Raw genomic sequence first — 18,388 nt, 5'->3', positions numbered from 1 at the left:
TGTGCTCTGATACTCGGAGGCTTCCTTGTTATCATGTTTATTTAGCCTTATGCTCACTATGTCCTTTGGCTAGTTTATAATTTATGCTTACTTACCTTAATATAATATATTATTTTCCTTACATGGTGTTTATCTCTCTCTTCATTAGGTTACTATTTATCATTGGGCTTGGAAGGCATTCTCTGGTACATTTTTACCGGCCGTCACAGGTCGACCCAGAAAAGGGATTTTGACGAAGGAAAAATCTATTTCTGGGGAGAGACCTGTGACGCCCGGTGAAACCCTTCCCTGTTATTTTGTACGATCCCACCCTTTCCGTTCCAAGCCATCATGTTCAATACAGAAGGATGTTGTTCAGATGGCGCTCGCGTCGGGCGTCGGTGGCGTGGTTCTGGTAGCGTAGCTGGTGCCTCTGTATCGGCCCATCCCTTTTGACGAAAGAATTAGCTAAATGGAAGACAGCCTGTGAATAGTGGCTTTCACGCGCCCCTGCTTTATACACGATACCCACAAGGTGCTCACGCGAGGGTAGTAACCTCTGCATTCCATGCTTTTATCTTTCTCTGGTATATTTGGAAGGTTTATATCAGAAAAGTGTACAGAAGGACCCTTTTCACCGGGCATCACAGGTCTCTCCCCAGAAATAGATTTTTCCTTCGTCAAAATCCCTTTTTTGTCGAATGAACAACAAAATACGGGTCTTATATACAGTGTTGGGGCTTTAGCATATTATACCTTCTTAATTGAGGGATGGCTACAGTGTCATATACTGTACTTAAAACAATAACTTCAAAGAGAGAAATAAAGTAAAGTGTGAAGTTCTGATGAAACACTGGTATCAATTACACTTAAAATTACATAGATAACAGATCATAAAATTATAGGACTTCATGGTACATACTTACAACATTTAGTTGCATCTTTTTGAACATCTATGCTGCATGAGACCTGTTTTCACCTAAGTTGGCCATATTATCTAAGAACCTTTCTTAGTACCACATGACGTAAAGGAAACGCTATAAAGGTATTTCTGGGTCGATCTGTGACGGCCGGTGAAAAGGGTCCTTCTTTACACTTTTCTAATATAAATTTTCCAAATATACTAGAGAAAGATAAAAGCATGGAATGCAGAGGTTACAACCCTCGCGCGATCACCTTGTGGGTGTCGTGTATTTAACCTCTGCATTCCATGCTTTTATCTTTCTCTAGTATATTTGGAAGATTTATATTAGAAAAGTGTAAAGAAGGACCCTTTTCACGGGGCGTCACAGGTCTCTCCCCAGAAATAGATTTTTCCTTCGTCAAAATCCCTTTCTTCTATTTGAAATCCCACAGCAAAGTATGATTCATAACTTAATCCTCATTAAAGTACTCTCAAGATAATACTTGAATAAAAAATAAAATACTCACTGAGCAACGTAATACGAATCTCTCGTCAAGACTAAAATGATATCCATGTCAGTTTGGTCTGGATCACCAGTTCTGAAATATATAAAAAATTGAGCAAATCTGAAATTTACCCTAATATAATAGATTAAAAGGATATAGTGAATAACTGTCTAAGTATTCACAGAATTTGATGGCTTACATCTAATATAATCAACATCTTAAACACCATAGGAATAGAACACACTTTTATAAATAATTTCAATACTTTTAATACTTACTGTCTTTCATAAAGCTATTAGTTTTATTAGCTATATCAATTCAACAAAATAAAAAAAGACAAAATATTTCTCCCTCAAACATGGAACCTTGGGTCCCAGTCTCTTTGTTAGCATCCCTTCTCATATAGTTAAAGCTCCTTCAACAAAATATTTCTTTTTTTCAAATAAATACAATCACCATCACATAACACATTCTTAACGACTTAGTAACAGCCATATGGGCAACACAATAAAATAAACTACTCAAACAGTCATATAAGATATTCACAAAATCTGTAGATACTGGTGAAGCCAGGGTTCCCAGTACTGATGAAATTTTCCTTGCAAAAGAAATTATCACCCGAGCCCCTAGAACTGACTATCGAGAGGAAATGGAAGAATTATTTTTCTATCCCCTACTGCTAACATATTCATGACAGTGGATAAAAGACTTGTACATCATGAACTGGTTCAGAAAAAGGTTAAAGGGTAAAGGTGTCCAACCACAGCAGTGGCCTCCTCAATAAACAGCTTAAACTCGTGGTCCTGGCCTGGGATCGATCTGCTGCCATGCGAATGCTAGGTGAACATGTTACCACTGTACTAGCCAGTCAATTGAAAAACATAATACTAGTTTGGACCTCAGAACCTGTGCCTGAAGTACTAGCATATCTAACACATTGTCAAAGGTAAACTCAAATAAAAAAAGAAAGGAGAAAAAGGCATATTAACTGCAAAAACCCATAAGAAACTGGGTAAGGGAAATTAGTCTTAATGAGACACCTTCTTTGAAATTACAGCTACTGACTGTTAAAATTCAAAACCTGCACTCTTTAAGAGACATTTTAAAGCCCAGTGGTCCTAGGGAAAGACTACTACTGGAACCTTGACCCTCTTACAAAGCAATGACATTACTATCACCCCTTTCTAATCTATTAAATAACAGCTTTTCCCTTTCTATTACTGTATACAAGATAGGAACACATTGCACATTTTCAGGCTTCTAAACAAAGAACAATGATCGACCACTGAAACAAAACCTATGCCTACAGGCAATACTTGGAATATGGATCACCGAGATCATTTGTAATTTAGAAAATGAACATGGAGCACAAGTTCTAAGCTTAAAAGGCTTGGAAGATATACCTATAACAACAGAATGGGCTTTTAATAAAACAAGATGGGGTTTTCCAAAAGCATTCTAAGCAAGCATAATCAAAAGCTCATCTGAATGATAAAGCCAACAAAAACAATAAGAGATGAGACGCTGAATATGTGGCCTGTAAAGATGGGAGACTAGTGGAATAGTTTATTTCTTATTTCTGTGTTGTCAAATAGTTAAAGCACTATTATTATTATTATTATTATCATTATAATTATTACAAGCTAAGCTACAACACTAGTTGGAAAAGGAAGATGCTAACAGTTCAAGGGCTCCAACTGGGAAAATAGCCCAGTGAGGAAAGGAAACAAGGAAATAAATAAACTATAATAGAAGTAATGAACAATCAAAATCTTTCATGAAGAGTAACAGCATTAAATTATATCTTTCATATATAAAATATAAAAACTTCACAAAAAACAAGAGGAAGAGAAATAAGAAAGAATAGTGCATCCGAGTGTACCCTCAGATAAGAGAACTCTACAACTAATAGTATGAATGATGTATAAGATTCACTGAAATAACTTTTATAAGATGCAACAATCATAAAGGAGAAGCAAAACTGGAAATATATCAGAGCAAAGGATTACAAATATTCAAAAAGAAGCACGGCACATAAAAATAAAGTTAAAATAAAGAGAAAATACAATTTCAAGAGAAGAATAGATAACATCAATAAAAATTACAATGCCTATCAAGACACTGATGACTAGGGGTGAGCTGATGAAATGGGATAATAGGATGAATAGTGTCAAAAGAATAAAATCATACAAATGATGTCTGGGAGGCAGAATGATTCCATTTGGTAGCAGTTTTTTTGGCAGTTTTTTTGGCAACACGTTTTTATTTTTTTTGCAGACAAGCTTTTTTGCGCCTAAGTTTTTCTTTCATTTAAGCATCAAGTTTTTTTACACCAAAAACAAGTTTTTTTTGGCGAAGTTTTTTTGGCAACATGTTTTATTTTTTTTGCAGACGAGCTTTTTTGTGCCAAGTTTTTTTTTCTTTAAGCATCAAGTTTTTTGACACCAAAAAAGAGAAAATATTCTGAGGGTATAGAAACTGCCTTTTACTTCTAACTACCTACCTAGTTACCTGTTTCTCTTCCACTTAAAAAATATTTTGGAAGTATAGAAACTGTTTATGAAGAACAATGATGAACAAGCAAACTCTTTAACTGATGACAGTGGTCAATCAAATGATAGAATATGTTATTTTCATTAGTAAAATAAATTTTTGAATATACTTACCCGATAATCATGTAGCTGTCAACTCTGTTGCCCGACAGAAATCTACGGTCGGGATACGCCAGCGATCGCTATTCAGGTGGGGGTGTACACAACAGCGCCATCTGTGGTCAGGTACTCTAGTACTTCTTGTCAACACCACCTCAATTTTTTCCTCGGTCCACTGGTTCTCTATGGGGAGGAAGGGTGGGTCAATTAAATCATGATTATCGGGTAAGTATATTCAAAAATTTATTTTACTAATGAAAATAACATTTTTCAATATTAATCTTACCCGATAATCATGTAGCTGATTCACACCCAGGGTGGTGGGTGAAAACCAGTGTACATGTTAATCAAGAAGCTAAGTATCCCGTATTTTATTTTATTAGTTATTCAAAAATAACATAAAATAAATAAGTACCTGGTAAGGAAGACGACTTGAACCATTACTCTGCCTTTATTAAGTACGTCTTCCTTACTGAGCGTAGCGGTCCTCTTAGGATGCTGAACGACTCTTAGGTGCTGAAGTATAAAGGGTTGCAACCCATACTAAAGGACCTCATCACAACCTTTAACCTCGGCGCTTCTCAAGAAAGAATTGACCACCCGCCAAATCAACAAGGATGTGGAAGGCTTCTAAGCCGACCGTACAACCCATAAAAAGTATTCAAGAGAAAGGTTAAAAGGTTATGGGATTATGGGAATGTAGTGGCTGAGCCCCCGCCTACTACTGCATTCGTTGCTACGAATGGTCCCAGGGTGTAGCAGTACTCGTAAAGAGACTGGACATCTTTGAGATAGAATGATGCGAACACTGACTTGCTTCTCCAATAGGTTGCATCCATAACACTCTGCAGAGAACGGTTCTGTTTGAAGGCCACTGAAGTAGCCACAGCTCTCACTTGATGTGTCCTTACCTTCAGCAAAGCAAGGTCTTCTTCCTTCAGATGAGAATGTGCTTCCCTAATCAGAAGCCTGAATAGTAAGAAACTGAGTTCTTAGACCTTGGAAAAGAAGGCTTCTTGATAGCACACCATAAGGCTTCTGATTGTCCTCGTAAAGGTTAAGACCTTTTTAGATAGTACCTAAGAGCTCTAACTGGGCAAAGTACTCTCTCCAGTTCGTTCCCCACCAAGTTGGACAGGCTTGGGATCTCGAACGACTTAGGCCAAGGACGTGAAGGAAGCTCGTTTTAGCAAAAACCGAGCTGCAAGGAACATGTAGCCGTTTCAGATGTGAAAACTATGTTCCTGCTGAAGGCGTGGATCTCACTTACTCTTTTAGCTGTTGTCAAGCACACGAGGAAAAGAGTTTTTAATGTGAGGTCCTAAAAAGAGGCTGATTGGAGAGGTTCAAATCTTGATGACATAAGGAACCTTAGGACCACGTCTAGATTCCAGCCTGGAGTGGACAACCGACGTTCCTTTGAGGTCTCAAAAGACCTAGGGAGGTCCTGTAGATCTTTGTTGGTGGAAAGATCCAAGCCTCTGTGGCGGAAAACCGCTGCCAACATACTTCTGTAACCCTTGATCGTAGGAGCTGAAAGGGATCTTACGTTCCTTAGATGTAACAGGAAGTCAGCAATCTGGGTTACAGTGGTACTGGTTGAGGAAACTGCATTGGCCTTGTACCAGCTTCGGAAGACTTCCCCTTGAGACTGATAGACTCTGAGAGTGGATGTTCTCCTTGCTCTGGCAATCGCTCTGGCTGCCTCCTTCGAAAAGCCCCTAGCTCTTGAGAGTCTTTCGAAAGTCTGAAGGCAGTCAGACGAAGAGCGTGGAGGTTTGGGTGTACCTTCTTTACGTGAGGTTGACGTAGAAGGTCCACTCCCAGAGGAAGAGTCCTGGGAATGTCGACCAGCCATTGCAGTACCTCTATGAACCATTCTCTCGCGGGCCAGAGCGGAGCCAACCAACGTCAGCCGTGTCCCTTTGCGAGAGGAGAACTTCTGAAGTACCCTGTTGACAATCTTGAACGGCGGGAATGCATACAGGTCGAGATGGGACCAATCCAGCAGAAAAGCATCCACGTGAACTGCTGCTGGGTCTGGAATCGGAGAACAATACAACGGGAGTCTCTAGGTTATCGAGGTAGCGAACAGATCTATGGTTGGCTGACCCCACAGGGCCCAAAGTCTGCTGCAAACATTCTTGTGAAGGGTCCACTCTGTGGGGATGACCTGACCCTTCCGGCTGAGGCGATCTGCCATGACATTCATATCGCCCTGAATGAACCTCGTTACCAGCGTGAGCTTTCGATCTTTTGACCAGATGAGGAGGTCCCTTGCGATCTAGAACAACTTCCACGTATGAGTCCCTCCCTGCTTGGAGATGTAAGCCAAGGCTGTGGTGTTGTCAGAGTCCACCTCCACCACCTTGTTAAGCTGGAGGGACTTGAAGTTTATCAAGGCCAGATGAACCGCCAACAACTCCTTGCAATTGATGTGAAGTGTCCTTTGCTCCTGATTCCATGTTCCCGAGCATTCCTGTCCGTCCAAAGTCGCACCCCAGCCCGTGTCTGATGCGTCCGAGAGGAGACGGCGGTCGGGATTCTGAACAGCCAAAGGTAGACTTCCTTGAGAAGAAAGCTGTTCTTACACCACGCGAGAGTAGACCTCCTCTCTTCGGAAACAGGAACTGAGACCGTCTCTAGCGTCATGTCCTTTATCCAGTGAGCAGCTAGATGATACTGAAGGGGGCGGAGGTGGAGTCTCCCTAACACGATGAACAGGGCCAGCGATGAAAGTGTCCCTGTTAGACTCATCCACTACCTGACTGAGCATCGGTTCCTTCTCAGCATGCTCTGGATGCATTCTAGGGCTTGGAAGATCCTTGGGGCCGACGGAAAAGCCCGAAAAGCTCGACTCTGAAGATCCATACCCAGGTAGACAATGGTCTGGGATGGGACGAGCTGGGACTCCTCAAAATTGACCAGGAGGCCCAGTTCCTTGGTCAGATCCATAGTCCATCTGAGAATCTCCAGACAGCGACGACTTGTGGGAGCTCTTAAAAGCCAGTCGTCTGACGGAGCCGGACACAAGATCATGGTACTGCTGCACAGTCTGTGAACTGTCAACCATGGGGAAGCGAGGAAGTACAGTGACAACCCGAAGCTGTCTAGACTGTCTGGGTCGTACAGACAACTCCTTATCGGGTTGCTGAGGTTGCCGCACTGCGTCACAACAAGTCACTTCTGCTGGCTGTTGAACGTCTTCCCAGTGACACACTGACTCCGTAAACAAAAAAAATCCTCTAACAAGGACTAAGCTTGGACTGCATGTCTTGCAACACAGCTCAAGGTCTATGGGAGCAGGTGTGGTAACAGACGGGGTTAGCGACTGAAGTGGAACCATTACCTTCCCTGGAAGCATGTTATGCTTAAATAAAAGTCCATAGGAGGCTACGCAGCTAAAGGCTCCTCTCCAAATGACAGAGTCCTCAAGGGAATATCAGGAGGGAGAATAGCACTTTCTCATCTACAGGAACCATATCGGAGAAAAGCTAAGTTCTCTCAGTGAGGGTTTCACTGGTGCAAAAGCAGCAGACTAGAAGGCAACGTTATGAAACTGCTTGACAGTCTAGTGAGTTGGCAACAACCAAAGATGTGTGACTGAGAAGCATGCGGTAAGGTATGCAGAGCATGCTGTATGCAGAGCATGCTGTATGTAGAGCATGCTGTAAGGAAAGCAGAGCATGTTGCATGGCGTGTGGCTTATGCTGCATGGGATGAGGCTCATGCTGCATGGGATGAGGCTCATGCTGCTTAAAAGAAATCTGAACCTGACACTAATCTAGCTGTCCGAGGATTTACCTGGTGAGACATCAGTCTCTTTACCAGAGAGTTTACCAGATTTCCCCGGGCCACCACGTGACACAATTGGTAGTAATTCATTCAAATTACCTCTAATGAGTCAATATGGATAAATATCAACACAACATCGTGTTCAAATAGAAATAAATTTCTACCTCATACTTGGGATCGAACACTAGCCCCTTCTAATGAAAGGCCAGGTCGAAACCAACCATGCCACGAGAGCCCATAGGATGTCGCATAGCATGAGGCTCCTGCCTCATGGGTTGAGGAGGATGCCGCATAGCATGAGGCTCCTGCCTCATGGTTTGATGAGGATGCCGCATAGCATGAGGCTCCTGTGAGGTTCCTGCCTCAAGAGTTGCATCTGCCTCAAGGGTTGAGGGGGTAGCTGCGCAGAGAGAGGCTCATGCTGCATAGACTGCGGTTCAAGTTGAATGGGAAGAGGCTCAAGCTGAGGAGAAAGTGGCAGATGCATGCGTTGAGGTGGCTGACTCATAGCATGAGGTTCCTGCCTCAAGAGTTGCGCTTGCCTCAAGGGTTGAGGTGGCTGCGCAGAGAGAGGCTCTTGACTCACGAGTTGAGGTTCTTGAGGTGCTTGCCTCGAGAGTTGAGGTTCTCGCCTCGAGGAAAGTGGAGGTGGTTGCTGCGAGAGTTGAGGTGGCTGCCTCAAGGATGGTAGAGGTTGTCGTACCTCAAGAGGTTGCTGCCTCGAGGGTGGTTGTAATGCAAGATACTCCTGCCTCAAGGGTAGAGGAGGTTGTAAGGCATAAGGCTCCTGCCCCCATTGTTGAGGAGGTTGCTGCGTGGTAAGAGGCTCCTGCCTCAAGGAAAGTGGAGGTTGCTGCACAGCGCTGGTATCTGGCAACTCCCAACGCGGCAGCTCACGCATGGAGGTAGCTTGAGGAACCTCAACCTCATACGTCTGGCAGATTGTACTGCGCAGAGGAGGAGGAGCGTTCGCAGGAGGAGGTGTATTAACCTTCTCTGCCTGAAACTCCTGCATCAACACCGCAAGCTGAGACTGCATTGCCTGCAGCATAGACCACTAGAGTTTAAGAAAGACAACAACAAACGGAGCTACTGTCCGTTGAGACTGAGGGTCTAAAAAAGCTGGTGCGGCAACAGACGGAGCTACTGCCTGTTGCGATACCACCTTGCCTCTCTGGGAGGTGTGCAGTTGTCGTACTGCAGCAAGTCCGAACTGACCCAGTGCTAATGGCTACACCTAGGAGTTGGAATTGTGCGGAAGGGACCGACTTGCACTTAAAAGCTGCAAGATTTGGTCCATGGTTTCTGCGAGAAACCTCTTCCGCAGACGAGGAATAAAAGGGCTCTCTCGTCTTTGTGTGGGTGGGGTGATCACATCGGCAACGTGTGTAGATACACCCGAAACCACGGAGGGAAAACGTCTGTTCGTCGATCAAGGCCTGCTGAACCCATAAGTCCTTCGACATTACTTCTCCCCTGGGCTTGGGAGCTTGTAAGAGGTCCCAGACTAGGCGAACAACTGGCACGAACAGACGAACCCTCGAACGCAACACTGTAACACTTTGCGCTTATCACTTATCACTTTTGATTTTCTGTTTGCACTTATTTCACTGAACTCGAAACTTTAAGTGGTTTGTACCTGAAACACGCAATTCTATCCTTCCTTAAAAGTTAGTAATTGCGAAAACAGAATTACAATGTAACAGAAAAATCTAATGAAAGATAAATAATTCAGTGGCTGGAAAGAGACTAAACACTAGATCAAATAAACTACGTTTAAAATCTCTCACCGCATAAAGCTTGAGAACAAGAATAAAACTCTAGAAACGTTTACCTTCTTCCCCTAAAGAGACTAGGGAGAAGAGCAAAAACGATAACAACGTTACTCGCTTGAACGAAACGTTTATCCTCCTCTCTCTCCCTCCGTCTCTATCTCTCTCTCTCTCTCTCTCTTGACTTAGAACCTGAGAGAAGAGCCCAATCATATATATCGTTAAAACATATTATTGTTAAAGGAAAAAAACTGAAAGATTTCCCAAATAAAAAGTTCCTTTATTAGAATTAAAACCATTAAGCTAAGAAAGAATGAACAAAACGCTAGAAACGGTTTACTCTTACTGCAACGTGACACCGTGAAAATTCTCTCTCTATCGTAACGATAGAGCGCAAGTTGAACGTTCTGAACGTCAACAACTGCAGACACAAAACAAAACGTTAGTTCAACTTTGAAAACAGTACGAGACTATCAAAGAAATTCTTTCAAAAACATTAAAATAGCATAATATGTTAACAGGTAAAACCGAAATGACGGGCTCAATGTTAATTAACTTCGGTACCAAGAAAAGACCGCCTACTATTAGGAAAGGTCGAATATAAACAAATATAAAAATTAATTTTAATAAGGTTATAATAAAAGGAAGTTAATCGAAGAGGCCTATAAAAGGCGGAGAGATATAAAATAAATCTATAACTTTTGTTAAGCAAAATTAAGAAAGAGAGTCTATACTCTCTTAGACACCAACACTTCCGTCTAAGGGAAGGGTCGGCCATTTAAAAGTGAAAGAGAGTTCATACTCTCTTCGTCACCATAATTAATCAAATTAATTCCAAAAGCTAGTTAAGCTAATGATAAAACTTCCTGAATAGCGAAAGCTAAACTCTAGAGCAAATACATCACCAAATCGTGAGCAAAAACTCCAGAATCAACAGCGTATCCATGTAGGTCTAGCCGGAGGCACGACAGAGGAAAAATTGAGGTGGTGTTGACAAGAAGTACTAGAGTACCTGACCACAGATGGCGCTGTTGTGTACACCCCCACCTGAATAGCGATCGCTGGCGTATCCCGACCGTAGATTTCTGTCGGGCAACAGAGTTGACAGCTACATGATTATCGGGTAAGATTAATATTGAAAATTAAATTTTCAGAAAGAGCTGGACTGTGTTTTTATGATTCTGATGTGTTGTATTTTTTGGAACACCCAAATTACCTCCTCCATTATTTACACAGATTTATGTTATTCTGGAAGGAAGACGAGGGGTTCATCCAACTTTATATGCCCTCTCACTGAATAAAAGGCGTGCAACAAATGTACGCATGTTTCAGATGTTTCATGATGCAGTATCAGGGTTAAATCCAACAGCAATTTCTTATGGAAGAGTGCTTTCCAGGAGTAATAATACAAGGAAGTCTCTTCCATTTAGCTCATAACATGCATAAAGATCTTAACCAGACTCGGTTCCAGGTTTCATATAATAATAATTCGGATTTTGCATTAAGAGCAAAGATGATCATAGTCTTATGCTTTGTGCCTGTTCCTCACTTGGATAACAACATCAATGCCCTGTCAGCAGACTTGCCAGTAGAACTGCAACCATTGCTTAACTGGTTTGAAGATAATGACAGACGATCAACAAGAAGAGGCAATGGCAGGCGGCCGCCTCTTTTCCCCCGGAAATGTGGAACTAGTACAATCGAACCATCACTGGAAGTGACTGAACTAATAATCACGAAGGAGCAGCGCATGGGAATTAGAGTCCATCACCCATTTATATGGAAATCTACTGATGGGCTTGGAAAAATTCAAGAGTTGAGGTGTACATTATGAACAATTGGTTGTTGGCCAAGTTCAAAGAAAAAATCTTAAATATGTGAAAGCTGACGAGCAGATTTTTAATGATGTGGTCCTGTTTGAGGAGATAGAACCATTACAATACTTGTGTGGTTTAGCCCACAACTACGAAATACATAAAATTTCCGAGTTTTAATCATAATTCTTTTATTCTTTTTTCATGTATGTTTTACTGAGCTTTAATTATTATTTCATTCTTTAGTACTGTATACATGTTTTACTGAATTTTACTTATTATTGTATTTCTTTAGTCTGTATGTGTTAAATCCGAATAAAAAATTCAAGTTTTTATCCTAGTTTAATCGAATACATTTACTCTTTTAATTCAAAATTGGGTGACAAACTGTGGTGGGACAAAAAGTATGAGCGCCAAAAATACTAGTCGCCAAAAACACTGGTGCCAAAATTACAGGGGGCAAATAAAGGGGAGGGATACACAGAAATGCTTCTGCCTATCAAGAATAACATGGTGAAAATTTTAAAACTCTGAAAGATAGAATGCAAAGAAAAAAAAACAGCATTGTGATTAAAAAAGAGAAAAACAGTCAAAGAGAATAGGTTAGAAAAACAAAAACAAAGTAAATTTAACAAAAAAAACTCTATGAATAGCAATTTGTAATGATAAATTATCAAAAGGAAGAAGCTGAATGACAATCTATTTATCAAAAATGTTGTTGGAATGAAGCAAGAAGAATGCCAAGTAGCAAGTGACCAGGGCAAAGAAAAGAAAAAGATGCAAAATAAAAGCAATGCCAATCGGTGCCCCATGCACAGAGCTGCAACTTCAACTGCTCCTAGTTCCTCAGTGATAATCTCTAAGATATATTCAGACACAAAAAAAAAGGACAATAAATATTGAACACAAACCTTACATTATTTGAATTTGGGTAAGAACAAAATTTACCACAATATTCATTGTTTGAGATGAAAGTAAAAAAGAATAAAAAAATCATAAAGATTCACATACTTAAACAAGTTTATAATATCTCAAGGTGCATATAAAAAATATATTTATATAAAAGCATTCAAGATAAAAGATCCATCTAAAGTAGAGAAGTTTAATTTGTCAGCTAATTTCACTGCTTCTTTCCAACAAGTTATTTTCATTTAAGCATATTGCAAAAACAGCATTACCACTGAAAATACTGACGAATAAGGTAAAATTATCTCTTAACCTTAGAAAATTTGCAGCCAGAATAAACTATATTTTGGCAAAGACATAATTTTTACCCATCCCCTACCTCCTAAAAAAACCTCTTAGAATTTCAAAAAGTTAATCTAGCTTTTATAAGTGTTTATAAAATTATAAAGAATCTTTGAATAAACTGTAAAAATCTTATATGAATTTAACAATTTGCAAACACAATCAGGTATCTCTTACAGTGGAACCTCAGACATCAAACTAAAATGATTCCAGTAGGCTATTTGAACACATCTAGATTTTACAGTAAGAAACAAAAATAATGACTAATTCATCCCAAATCCTAAAAAACAACTCTTGAAAAATTAAAAGAACAAAATAATGTAAAAATATTAAATAAATGAAAATTCAGTTTAATTTTTCTGTTATAAGAAGATTAGATAGATTAGATTCAAGCATATAACTGATTCACATTCAAATATTCTCTTTCCTCAACTCTATCTCTGTTCCTTCAACTTTTGTTTATCGTTATCGCTATCGTTAAACTTCTTAGCTTCATTGCATCCATATTAACAACAAAAACTAATAAAATTTTGTAAAATAAAATAGATAACAAGGTCATACAGGTATGCACTTTATGCGCTAGGGGATAGTTATATTTAAAACTTACTTTACAGTTCTATAGGAATCTCTTTGTCTCATCATCATTATAAGGCTGGCAATATACATAAGAGCGGTACAAATCTTCGCTTGTCATTTGACCTCAGAAATTCATGCAAACTACAGAGAAATTGTATAAAGTTTGTTTAAAAACCAATTTGTTTGAGTAGAGGAACATTTGCCTTCCAAGGTTCCAGTTTCATTAGAGTTAATATTTGTCTATTGCACAAAATCATCACAATACAATTAAAAATCAGACGAATGGGAAAAGAATGACCTTTCTCAAAAATTAAACTTACACAGGATCAGCATCAATGAGCCCCCAAGCCCCAAGAATAGTTTCGGCATCTGGCACCAGAAGCTTCTTGCAATCATCAATCACGTGTTTGACATGCTCTGGCGTCATGGATGACTCTTCCTCTTCACCGGCAAGCTCAGGGTTAAAGGTGATCATATCTTCATTGATTGGATTACCTGTTGGAATGATTCAAATTCCGGTACAGTAAAGTCTATCAAAAAACTACAAAAGATACAAAAAGTATATGTGAGGATGATACAGTACTTGGCAAAAGGTTAACAAAATTATTTTATCAGGTTTTTGGTATGTTTTCCTTCCACTATTACACCTCTAATATAAAGATTCTATTTCAAAAAGTTGAGTAAATTCATCAACTAACCTAATATATGATCAATTGTAGCCTGTCGATATGCATCTTTAAATCTGTTCATGTAGTACCTGAAAGAATAAAATAATAGATTACTGTATACTGCTGCAATGCTTAGTATATACATGCATAAAGAACATGACAAATGCATGCAAATGGAAATGTTCCATGAAAAAACTAAATCAGGCATAACTACAGCATTACATCTGATGTAAATCAATTTATAATTTAGAGCATTTATCACTCAAGAAGCTTATGATAATAAATCATACACCATAACTTGCTAATAACCAATAACACTTAATTTCAAGGTCGCAACAAGATGTGTATTTTGTGAGAAAAGTTGTTTTAAAACCATGTATAATCGGAAAAGTCATCAGCCAAATAAATCTATGATGTTATAAACCTGCTAAATTCTGAACACGCCTGGAATTGACTGGTTTAAAAGTGCAATACTGTAGCAACGTGGTAAAAGTGTGATTGTGTTGCTGACCAAGGCGAGTTATACCTGGATAAAGGAAAGGGTTTCAAGGAAAGAGTGAGACAAGTAATCATTCATTTGTATTAAGGGTAATGGTAAAAAATGAGACAAGGCATTATTATGCCATATGATTACTTAGTGGACTTAGGAAAGTATATGTAGAAATTTGATGGAAAAGTAAGATACACGTGAATGATGGATTGGGGAGAAATGTTTAGTTCACCAATATAATTAATTTACGATAGATCTGAAGCATGTTTGACATTGCAGAAGGGAATGTGTTTGTGGGTGTGTTTATCATGCATACAAACACAAACTCTTCTGCAATATGTTAAGGAAGTTCAACGCACACACACACTACTCTTTTTCTGTCTCTCAGTGTTATTCCCATCATTATTTTTTCCATAGCTCTTTGAGTTGTAACTAGCTTATGTTCTAAGGCTTTAGTAAGGCTCCAAGTTTTTGATGCATGTGCTGGTAGAATCATCTCATTAAATACTTTTTGTTTTAGAGAAAGTGGCATTTTACATTTCATACTCTCATTTTGTTTAACAAATGCTCTCCATCACATGCTTATCCTTCTTTTAATTTTGGTCTTGTGTCTTGGGGGAAACACTCTCCGTCTTAAATAGCCTACATATATTCATTAACAATCTCAAGAAGCTCGTCCATAACTCTTATCTGTAGTCTCTCTGCATTTTCATTGAACAATATCTTAATTTTACTCTTCATATTTATTTTCAGTCCTTCATTTCTGGTTTCTCTATTCAAATCTTCTATCATCTTTTGTAATTCCTCCCACGATTCACTAAACACAACTATGTCATCTGCAAATCTTGATTCCCCATTAATATTAATTCTTACATTTTTCCAATCTAAATTCTTAAAAACTTCTTCTAGGCATGCTGTGAATAATTTAGGAGATACGGGGTCTCCCTGTCCAACACCTTCCTCAATCGGATTTTTCTCGCTATGTTTATGTAGTTTTAGGATTGCTATACTTCCTCTATAGATATATTCAAGTGTTCTAGCATAAGATTCTTTTATTCCTTGTTTTTGAAGGCTTTCATTACTGCTAATGTTTTGACAGAATCCACCAAACATACATAAGTTTGCAACCTAACTGAGCAAAGAGATAAGAGATGATTTGATCACCAGTTCCAAATCCCTTAGCATGAAAGGTAGATAGCCTTTTAAAGAATTGGTCGAATCTGGTTCTTTGCGCATTTCTATTGTTCACCATGAATCTTCAGGTGATAAACAAGTTCTGAATTTCTACAAATGTCAGAAAGATGCTGGTAGACCACAAACGGAGTAGTTCAGAGATGTGTCCTCTCGTCAGGGTGGCTGAGAACATTAGCTTGCTAAACCAATCTTCTCAGACAACCAATTTCGAAGTCGATTTATCCAATCCAATAAGTGCAACGTCTATCCGTTTAGAGATAATCCACCGTATTCTCAGAAACAAAGGCTTCAAAAGACAGTTTACTAATAATCTGTATCTGCATTTTGATTGGTGCAAATTTAGAAATGTATAAATGACTAGAACTAATATGGTATTGCAAAACCTTTACGCTCCAATTCAATAAAAAGAAGCATTCCATTTCAGCTATTAAGGGATATAGAACTGTGCATAATTGTCCTCATGTATCTGGGATTAGATTTATGTTTCAGTTGTTAAAGCAGATAATTTTACAATACTGTATTCAAAAGGTTTGAGTTTTGAACCTTTTGAAAATCTTTTGGTTGAAGATCTCACAGCTGAAGGAGTTTTTTCTCGTTGGAGTTGCCATCAGTAAAACACACAAATGAACTACAAGAAGTATCTTTGTGGCATATAGGCTAAGATGTGATTGCTTAAATACTTTCAAAGCACAGAATTGCATTTTCAAGACTATGAAGGTTTGCCAAACTTCTTTCAAATTCCTTCTTTGAAAAAGAAAGGGAGTATATCGGAAAATAGATTTTTGTGTGTAAGAGCCATACAATATTATTTGGACAAGACCACAGGTATTAGAGACACCACTCCTAATTTGTTTTGTCGGATTCACACATCCTCCATTCAACAATGTAATGTTCTTTCTTGTTAAAAGTTTGGTCGCTGAGGCTCACAAAGAGTTTGATAAAGTCTAATGAAGTAATTGAAGGTTAGGCACCTACAGTTCTTAATCTTACAGAAACCCTTTTTTTGGAAAGGCTTTTAGCAGCAGCTTAACAGTGTGCCAGTTAGGTTATCACTTAACACTATCTTAAAGAATCCTGGTTTGCTTATCAAGATTGCTAGGATTCATGTGCTATAAAGGCAGCTGGTGATGGGGTGTAATAACTTTTTTGGGTTTGATGAAAGTTTAATTTTTGTTTAAAAAAGGGATTTTGACGAAGGAAAAATCTATTTCTGGGCTCAACCTGTGACGCTCCATGAAATGCTCCTTAAAGCACCATTTCAAAGGTATAAATACTGCTAAATATGCCAGAGAAAAAAGTTGCATAGAATGCTAGGAATATATCCAGCTCGCTCAACCCTAAAGGGTGTCGGTATTAAAAATGGGGCGAGTGATACCACTACCAGAGATCCCTCTCCAATTAGACTTCTCCCTCCTCAAAATCCCCCGTTACTATGAGGTGTCGTTCACTACAGCTACTGCCCCCCCCCCTCCCACCACCACCACTACCTATCCTTCTCCCATCATTCCTTGTTAGCACCCGTGAACGTTCGGACGTGTTTTTCGTAGCTCTGTATTATCTTGTTTGTGAAGATGTCAGGCGTTTTGGAGATCCCTGCTCCCAAATTGAGTATTACATTTGTCTGTTTGGGATTTCTAGTTAGTGACACACGTTCATTCTATACCCTTGTTGGGTTTTAGCTCAGCCACTTTGTTGACGCTCCCTTACGGGTGTGTATATTTTTTTTTCAGTTCAGTTACACAAAATAAGGTTTAACATAAAAGCGCAATTAAAGGATCAGGTAGTATGTAGGGATACAATATGGAGTTTCATATCACATATTTAATTTTGTATCAAAAAATCTAGACAACAAGTGAGTCTAGAATGTTAATTGATTTTATTACAGAATTTTAAAGCAATAAATGACTTATACCATCCTCCATCGGTGTCTGTAAGTTGGCAATATGAATGTCAGGAGAGGTTCTTAGAAATAAAATAAAATAAACAAAATTTATTTCTATAACCACCTGATGTTCTTATACAGTACATATCCACCATCATCCCTTCTGACTTTTGGCATCAATAGTAAAGGTAACAGTTTTAACTAGAGACTGAAGATATAGGCAATATGGCTTGGTCAACCCATTGTTTGTTCCCCAAAATTGCTAAATTGTTTCATAACTATAGAGTTTCAAAAGAGAAGCAATATGAACATCAGGTAAGTAAAGAAATTACAATTTTTATAACCAAAATTTGTACAAAAACATAGAATTCATTAAGGTACGCCATTGACACAAATTTCAGTAATTTACCCTAATAATTTGCAATTATCTGTACATTATTTATTCATCTGTCTAAACAGAATTGAGAAATGGTAAGCTTTTATTTCAAATTTATTTAAAAATTTTCCCTCTATATATATATATATATATATATATATATATATATATATACATATATACTGTATAATATATAAATATATATATATATATATATATATATATATATATATACTGTGTTAATATATATATATATATATGTATATATATATATATATATATATATATATATATATATATATATATATATATATATATAAATTATATATATTATATATAAATATATATATATAGATAAATATATATATATATATATATATATATATATATATAGATAGATATTGATATATATATATATATATATATATATATATATATATATATATATATATATATATATATATATATTGATATATATATATATATAAATATATATACATATATACATATATATATCTATCTATCTATCTATC

General features: G+C 38.1%; 1 protein-coding gene across 2 annotated transcripts in view; it reads right to left on the bottom strand.

The window, feature by feature from the left end:
• The window catches only part of sp3 (spermathreecae), a 352,115-nt gene that overhangs the window by 41,406 nt on the left and 292,321 nt on the right, over window positions 1-18,388 (bottom strand). For both annotated transcript variants that reach the window (XM_068363846.1, XM_068363847.1), the window contains 3 exons: window positions 13,944-14,002; window positions 13,566-13,740; window positions 1,411-1,482 (listed from right to left, as the gene is read on the bottom strand). In XM_068363846.1, the coding sequence (XP_068219947.1) occupies window positions 1,411-1,482; window positions 13,566-13,740; window positions 13,944-14,002 (306 nt within the window). The remainder of the gene's footprint in view (window positions 1-1,410; window positions 1,483-13,565; window positions 13,741-13,943; window positions 14,003-18,388) is intronic.

The sequence above is a fragment of the Palaemon carinicauda genome, chromosome 40, assembly GCF_036898095.1.
Source record: "Palaemon carinicauda isolate YSFRI2023 chromosome 40, ASM3689809v2, whole genome shotgun sequence".
Taxonomy (NCBI): domain Eukaryota; kingdom Metazoa; phylum Arthropoda; class Malacostraca; order Decapoda; family Palaemonidae; genus Palaemon; species Palaemon carinicauda.
This window is presented reverse-complemented; position numbering and strand designations above follow the sequence as displayed.